Here is a 9,334-nt window from a genome sequence, read left to right on the forward strand (position 1 = left end):
AGAGAGCAGCTATAATTCTTTTTGTAAATCGAAGTAATTGTTATTATGAGGATTACTTATATACATTATTTACTTCATAATCCTTCTATTTAGTTCTAATTTGATTTTGTTTGCATTACATAATAGATAAGCTGTTTTTTTAATAAAATATCTTTTTCTTATAAAAACAAACTTTCTTTGTTTCTATACCTTTGTAATGGTTTCTATGCGGCCTCGGATTACTACTAACAACACATAGTTTTAGTTATAGTTATAGTAATCTCTATATATCTATATGGTTCATGTTCATATTCTACAATTGAGAAACTTATCAAGGGGATACCAAATATAATTATTTATTTATTTCTGAATAATTTTCGAAAACATACTCATACATGTATATATTAGGCCTAATAGATTAGCCAACAAATGTAATTTCTAGGTCCTCAAAATCGTCTTTGCACACATTTTTTATTTCTTAAACATGTCTTGTTATAGAACTTACAAACTTGTTCCGTTTTTCGACGATTTTACGAACCAAACATGTGAACAGGTCGACAGCGGTACTATAAAAGTTGGTAATAATGCAACAATGCGATATTATTAGAGACCAATTGACTTGTCGCTACTCCCCAGACCATGTAACATCATTTATTCTCTCCTGTTTACATGTTTTTACTCATTCTTATTATAATAAAGTTACATACAAAAAGTAAAAGCACAAAAATACTGAACTTAGAGGAAAATCAATTCGGAAAATTCCATAATCACATGGCAAAATCAAATAACAAAACGCATCAAAAACGAATGGATAAGAACTGTCATATTCCTGACTTGGTCCAGGCACATACAAACAACTTTAGGCCACCTATAATGGAAAATACAACTATACTGTTGGGTTATGATATGGACGCAGCTCATTGCAGAGCTGATCATATAAGGGCCAAGTATAAATATATAGTCTTCGATTGACATAAAAAAAAGAGCATACAACGTGACAGGAGACAGAAATTCTTCAGGGGAAACAGTTGATCAACATGTTATTGTTTCATTCTATTATCTTTCTCGTTATCAAATAAAAAATAATGAATATTCACAAATATATATGTTGACATTTTGCCTTTGGGATATTTTTAGAAGACAACACTTGTCATATCTTATAAACATGACATATTTTATGTATCTGGTTACCGCTAAGTACCCGGGTAATACAAAAATATTTACTTAAACTTTGTGACTAAGCAAAATTAACATGTAATCAGTTATCTAAAACTTGATTTTTCAATATGTGGTAATGATAGTCGGAGAGGTTATGTATGTTAGACTACATTTGTATCTCAACCGTAACAATTCCAAAGTCAGTTGAAGCGAAAAAAGGGGGTCGTCTAGGATACCAAGCTATTGTATAAATACCAACTTATGATTAGAAACTCAAAAACCCTGCATTTCTTGTATGTGGTGTATGCAAGGAATTGTATATATTCCTTGGTGTATGTAATCGACAATGAGTTAAATAATTTCGAACAAATATTACAAAGCAAAAAATTGCATTACCTTTCTGGCCCGAGTCTGACTGTCAACCTCCCCATACAAACTTAAAATAACAAGACAACCAATAAACCATAATATAAAAAAATTGAAATTATTACGAATTATACAAAAATACTGAAACTTTTTTTAATCATTAATGTTAAGTATTAAAGAAATATGGATGAACCATGTAGTTTTATGTTAAAATAAATTTGTCACAGTAATATTCTTAGAATGATTCCCAACTAGTCCCGCATATTTCCGTATTCTTCTTCACGTTAAACCGTCAATGAGATAAAAATATAAAAAAAAAATCACTTGTATGAAAATGTTTCTATGTCGTCTACAATAAATTAAATAAAAAAGCCTTTAAGGCGATTTTTGAATTTTGCATATTTGATTTTACGATAAAAATATCATCACAATCAGAGACATATAATACATTATTATTATATATCTCTGTCACAATCAAGCAGGTTTTTTAATATTTCAATTGCAAAATCAAAGGTGAATCATTCCTCTTTTGGTATTATAACTGTTAAATAACAACTACATTCAAGAAATATAGTGATGAAAAAAAATAAATTCAATGCATTTCACACGAATCAGTTAATTGCATGTCATAAAATCTCAGAATGCAACTATGATCCGTAATTTAATTAGTGAATTGTTATTTCACCTGACAAGTTTCCTTTGTCGCTAATTAAATCCGAAATGGATTTGACATGTTACTTTCTCGGAGTGTTAATTGCAAATAATCACTCAACCGGTCCGGGATTTACTCTAGCCGTGTTTATTCCAGAGAAGGTCATCAGAATAGCTTTCTAAGATTAACCAATCACATCAAAGATTACTTGAACAGAAGTCGATAATTGGTTGTACGTTTCTAGATCCCCATTACTGTCAGACAACGAGAAATGCTCAAGGGGAATATTGAAACGAGCTAATTGTATTCCAATGTTGAGAAACACAAAGGCTGAGCGATTTGAGTAATATGTGCTACGATCGAACATGGATATATGTAAGTGTTTCTAATTAAAAGGCAGTTTAAAACAAGGTTGTGAATTCAAAATACTAAGTGAATTATTTACCAGTCAATGATTGTCGATAAATTAAATTCTAGAGGTGTATTGGAAATATAAATAACAATGGCGGCTACTCAAACAGCACTACTGCATTTATGTGCTTTTCATGTGTTAGTCTTACTGGCAGTTGTAATCGCACAGCAAAAACCTGAGCATGGAAAATGTGAACCGATTTCGATACCTCTGTGTAAAGACATCGCTTATAATCAGACTATCATGCCGAATCTACTACAACATCAAAAACAAGACGATGCCGGTTTAGAAGTTCATCAGTTCTTTCCATTAGTAAAAGTCAAGTGTAGTCCACATTTGAAGTTTTTCTTGTGTACAATGTATGTACCAGTATGTACTGTTCTAGAGGAAGCCATTCCTCCATGTCGGTCACTATGTAATCAAGCTAGGAATGGATGTGAAAGTTTAATGAACAAATTTGGATTTTACTGGCCAGAAAGCTTGCAGTGTGATCAATTTCCTCCAGATGGTCTTTGTGTAGGAGAAAATAATACTGAACCCTTACCTAGTGGCACTACTTTGAAACCTGGAAGCGGAGGAGGAAACGATTTTGGAGGATACTACCCTTGGAACCCAAACCCTGGAAGAGAACAAATTAATCCAGGAGTAATACTCAATAACTCAAGTTTTCCAAATAATCATTTCAAAGCATCGTTTCAATGCCTCAGTACTTATGAAGTGAAAGCTGGTCACGATTATCGTTTAAAAATCGGGAATCATTTTATACAAGATTGTGGTGCTCCATGCAAGGATATGTTTTTTAGTGACGATCAAAGACAAACCGCATCACTATGGATAGGTGTGTGGTCATGTATCTGTTTAGGATCCACACTTTTCACTGTCATGACATTTCTCATTGATATGACAAGATTTCGTTATCCAGAAAGACCGATTATATTCCTTTCTGGATGTTATTTCATGGTTGCGTTATCTTACGTTGTTGGATTTGCATTAAAAGAGACTGATGTTGAGTGCACTAAATTTCGTGATGGTGCCGATTCTGATTTATTATTCATTACGCAAGGAACTAAAAAAGAAGGATGTACAGTATTATTCATGGCTATCTATTTCTTTAGCATGGCTAGTTCTATCTGGTGGGTCATCTTGACCCTCACATGGTTTCTTGCTGCAGGAATGAAATGGGGTCATGAGGCCATAGAAGCAAACTCTCAGTATTTTCATCTAGCTGCCTGGGCCGTACCAGCGATCAAAACAATTGCCATTCTAGCCATGGGACAAGTTGATGGAGATGTTTTAAGTGGAGTGTGCTTTACTGGAATTTCCGATGTGGATGCTTTACGTGGATTTGTACTCGCACCTCTAGTTCTGTATCTGGTTATTGGAACCTCATTCTTACTAGCTGGATTTATCTCCCTTTTTAAAATTAGAACAATTATGAAAAACGATGGCACTAAAACAGACAAGTTAGAAAAGTTAATGGTGCGTATTGGAATATTTTCAGTACTTTATACCGTACCAGCTACAATTGTTATCGCATGTTACTTTTACGAACAATCATTCAGAGACGAGTGGATGAACAACTGGTGCTGGAAAGAATTTACGACAAAAGGAAAAATTATTTGCCCTCCTGGGCCAAAAGAAGCTACGCCAGAATTCAATGTATTCATGATTAAATATTTGATGACTGTTATTGTGGGTATTACCTCTGGAGGTTGGATATGGACAGGTAAAACACTCGGATCATGGCGGGGCTTTTATAGAGGGTTGTGTACAGTTTTTTGTGGAGCTCCTAAAAATGAAAGCGTTGTATGAGAAAGTATAATGTAATAATGAACTTAAGCATGTATATTTCATAGTTTCAGTGACCTAATTCATTAGCTCAGCTTCACCTTTTCTCCCATATTTTTATATGTAGAATGAAAGAAATTTTGCAATTGGAATGAACAAAAATCATGAATTAAATTTTTTTTATGTAAAATTTATTCTTCAAAAATTGATTTAACTTTTAACATGTACACAACCATGTTTTTTATGGGTTTACAATTGATTTCTCCATCATTGTTTTAACACTGCCATCAAATTTCATATGAAGATACATTTTTATACAGCATTAGTCATAGATAGGGGTCATCATTTACATTTATTAGAAGAGGTCATTGAAACTGTGAAATATTTGCATCTTTGAATTATAAAGACATATTTATTTGCAATAACATTTTGACATTTTAACATTATTTTTGTTTTATGATTGTTTTTATTTTGTTGCTGTTAGTACCTTCTAACTTTTACAATAAATAGTGTATATTATATATTGTAGATATTTTTTAATCGATTTTACAATGATCTATCATCATGATAGTATATAGTCACAAGTCAGACATGAGTCAAACCATTTTCTATTAAAGGGAAGTCATTTTATAAATGATGAGGTTTTGTACAAGTATGTACAATTTAGATATTTAATACATGTTCATGTTCATGTTATTTCTAGATGTACAAGTGTAAATTTCATCCTACAAGTTTGTGTCGCTGATTTCTGTAAAGCAATTGATATTTCATCAACCCCTCTTATTGGCAGAATAAGAAACCTGACCATTTATTCATTCATTCACGAAGTCATTTTAGGTCTTGTTGTTCTTGATGTATTTGAAAACAAAATTTGTTTAACTTCTCTTAGGTCAGTTTTAGGTGGTCCTTGGTAATAATCTGCTGTGCTTATATAATACTTTTATTCATATTGCAAAATATCATAATTGTCAAATTTTGGTGGTCATATTTTAACCTTTAATTTGGACATTCATTTTCAAAAACTCATGTACATGTATGAAATTGTTTCTGGTGCTTTCTTTGTTTTTCTTGGGTTTAGGTTTAAATTTGGTGTCTCATTTCTGAAGATTTACATGAAACTACTTTGATTTGATTTGTTAAAATATTTCCCTATTAAAGTGTTACAGATGAATATTGCTCTAGGGAAATCAGTTACACAAATTTGTATAAAACCAACATCAGACCAGTTATATACATAAATATTGAACCACACAGATAATAACTTAAACTAAACTTGGTTCCTTAAAATCTACTGCTCTTCCTGAAAAATCCAATACATTAAAGAAATACATGTACCATTTAAATGAAAAATACCCCACATAATTTAGATTCCAGAAAACCATCAATAAAATGTCATTGATGTAGAATGTACCAAAGTGAATGTATACATGTACATGTATATTTAACCATTTGGATAATAAATACATGCATTTGATAATTATTAGCCATGTCACATTATTGTACAATGCTAGAGTTCTTGTTATTTAATCAGAATGTGTATTAGCAAGCAGATGACTCATTTAAACACACTGTCAATAAAATCAATGCCTATGAGTAAACAGTGAATCTAAATTAACATCCAGGCAGTCACTTTTCTTCAAAAATTAGACTGGGACAACCATTTGATATTTCTGTTGAGAGGGGTGTTTTTTTTTGCGGACAGACTATTTTGGGGGGTTGATATATTTTCTATTGCAAATTTCATTTACAATGTGCATACATTACACATCTCATCTTCTTTAAGTTACAAATTCATATTGTACAATTGTACCATGTACACTGTACACATTCAGGTACATTGTGTGTAAAGTTAATACATTAAATTTCCATGTTTACTCTTTGTAGAAGATACATGTAACTTTATTGCAATTTAATGTGAATTTTATGATAGGCAAGTTTTACATGTCAGTCATAAATTTGCACTAGACTCTCAAAAGTTTAAAATCCTGGCATTTTTCCATTTTGTTATTTCATACAGTTATTCAGTCACCTGGAAAATTAGTTATGGTACAAAAAATTTACATTCAAATGTAGCTTCTATTATTGCCATTCATACCACTCGCTCAGTTTGGAATAAATTAAGTTTAAATAAAATAAATTGACTTGAATATAAACCTTAACTTGACCACACATTAGCTATAGAGGTTTATCAAAATAAACTATTTTCATACAAGTTATATTTTAACATTTAATTGGTCAGTAAATTTATCGTACATGCATCAAGCTTCATTGTACACGAATTACAAAATGCAAAAGTAACACTGTACTTACATGTATAATTAGTATTAGGGTGATTTGTGTACTTAATTGTTCTCCATTTTGTTAATGCTTCTAAAACATTTTGTTTTATTATTTTTGGAAAAATACTGTACTTAGTTACCTTGTGGAAAATTCGAAATGTCTACCTTTTAAAGCTGATTTCTTCATTGGTAAATGTGGTAAAAGCCTATTTTATTTTTTCCTCTAGAAATTTGAATTTTTTGTTTGTTGCTTTAAAGGTGTTAGCTTGCTAGTATCATGAATTGAAAATGTCATATTTCTCGTCAGGGGAGATAATTTTTCAATGTCATCTATTTGTGGTGCCAAAAAAATAAAGAAACATATCATTCAGTGTTGGATGTGACTTTTTTTGTGTAAATTTTAGGATAAATTTGTTATAAACCAAGTAGTGTAAATATGCTGTATGCTTGAATTAAACCATGAAAAAGTCAATATATATATGATTAATCGATACAAACATTAAACATATAGTGGATCTTTTCATTTTAATTGAAACTTTTAAGTGTTAGAATTGCATAGCCAGTGTGATAAGAAAGCACATGCCTGTTTGTCATGTAAATAGTTCTTAATATTGTATAGAATTTTTGTAAATGTATGTATAGAAAAAACATGTACAGAGCTTTGAATGTGCAGCATGTGTGTTTGCATTGCAATCTTCATGAATATTCATGAACTGGTTCATGTTAAATGGGAAAATAAGTGAAGTTTGTATGAGAATTGATGGTTGTAAGATTACTTACTGTGTACAAAACTTGGAATGAATGTGTTAAGAGTGGCGAAAGAATTAATGGTTGTTTTAAAAAACTGGGGTTAAAAAACCTCAATGATCAAGTTCTTATTTACATGACATATATTATAGCAAGGAAAATGCCTTTTTAAGCATTTTATTATTCCTTTTTCTTTTATTTAGACTAATTATTATTTTACATTTTCTTATTTGGTTAGTGATCAAAGAAACATTGGGCTACTTTATTATGCAAATTATTTATTTTGCATATTTTATATATTACTGGTTAACTTTTATATTCTTTTAGGTCAAATTGTATGATGTTCAGGTATTAAACAACATGGTTTTTTGTGAAATGTTGAATTTTAATACCATACATGTATGTGCATATTATTAAATGTTTTGTTGGAAAAATAACACAAATTTACAGATTTTAATTCTGAAAGTTTTTTTATACATTTGTACATGTACATGTACACAATGTATCTAACAGCTAAATGTATAATTGAACATGTCTAATGATGAACAAAAACCTTTTTGATATAATTTTAGTTGTCAATTATATTGCTTTAAGAATACAAATGTAGAAATAATAAGCACAGTGCCATATCAACATTTATTTTGATATTTTTCCTTAGTGGGCAAACCTCTCCAATAACCTTAGTGAAGTTTAAATATTTCTTTTCTAGTTTTATTTCACATATATTGTTAATAGGGGAAATTTTTATGTACCTTTTTTTTTTTATAAATTTAGTTCTTTTTTTAATTGAATAATTAGCTGTTGATCAGGAGAAATGGATAAAACCGCATTCAAAATTTACATTATATTTTAATTGTTTTAATTTCTTAATTTACAACAAAATGCATGCGAAGAATAAGTTGTAACTTAAACAGTCATATGGATGACAGTTTACAGAATTTTTGTTACCATTTAATTTTTATTGTAAGTATAGGTTGTTCTTTATGATCAGTTTAAAGATGGTTGTAACAAAATGTCAATTGGATTGGAATACTTATCTTATTTCCATGCTTTGCATATAAAATGTACAAGGATCTTAGAATTTCCAATTTCCTTCTGCTCTGGTAATTTTAAGATTAGCCAAAGAAATTTCAGGCTCCAAATATATGAAGTTGTGTGTATAATCTCAAAAAACCTCTGTGGTACTGATAGTAAAAAAGTTTTTTTTTTTCTAAACTCCAATTTAAGGTTAATTAAAAAAAAAAAAATTCAATATACATAAATTTGTAAACAGACAAAGTTAAACATTAGGAACAAACAATATAAAATTGGGTGTTGTAAGATTCTTATATAAAGCGAAGCATGGACAAAGGATATGTATTTGAATCAAATATACATGTAACAAATTGTGTGATGATAAGTATGAGTATTCGTTTGAATGTATTGAGTATGTTGAGTATGTTGAGTATATTGAGTATTTGAGTATGTTGAGTATTTGAGTATATTGAGTATGTTGAGTATTTGAGTATATTGAGTATATTGAGTATATTGAGTATGTTGAGTATATTGAGTATGTTGAGTATTTGAGTATATTGAGTATTTGAGTATGTTGAGTATGTTGAATGTATTGAGTATGTTGAGTATATTGAGTATGTTGAGTATTTGAATTGTAAATGACGGTATGATAGAAAGATAGTGCTGATGAATGTTCTTTACAACAAAATAAAGTATGTTGTAACAATATATATGTCTTTGTTGTGTTGTCCAGTAACTGTCTCCATGATCTGAATAGATATAGGAAGATGTGGTGTGAGTGCCAATGAGACAACTCTCCATCCAAATAACAATTTATAAAAGTAAACCATTATAGGTTAAAGTACGGCCTTCAACACAGAGCCTTGGCTCACACCGAACAACAAGCTATAAAGAGCCCCAAAATTACTAGTGTAAAACGATTCAAACGGGAAAACCAAC

General features: G+C 30.4%; 1 protein-coding gene across 1 annotated transcript; it reads left to right on the plus strand.

The window, feature by feature from the left end:
• Positions 1–2,351: 2,351 nt before the first annotated feature.
• LOC134694639 (frizzled-2-like) lies at positions 2,352–9,103 on the plus strand. Its single transcript, XM_063555678.1, has one exon. The coding sequence runs from the start codon at positions 2,658–2,660 to the stop codon at positions 4,377–4,379; it is 1,722 nt and encodes a 573-aa protein (XP_063411748.1). The 5' UTR covers positions 2,352–2,657; the 3' UTR covers positions 4,380–9,103.
• Positions 9,104–9,334: the final 231 nt, after the last annotated feature.

This window comes from Mytilus trossulus, chromosome 13 (assembly GCF_036588685.1).
Source record: "Mytilus trossulus isolate FHL-02 chromosome 13, PNRI_Mtr1.1.1.hap1, whole genome shotgun sequence".
In the NCBI taxonomy this organism is placed as follows: domain Eukaryota; kingdom Metazoa; phylum Mollusca; class Bivalvia; order Mytilida; family Mytilidae; genus Mytilus; species Mytilus trossulus.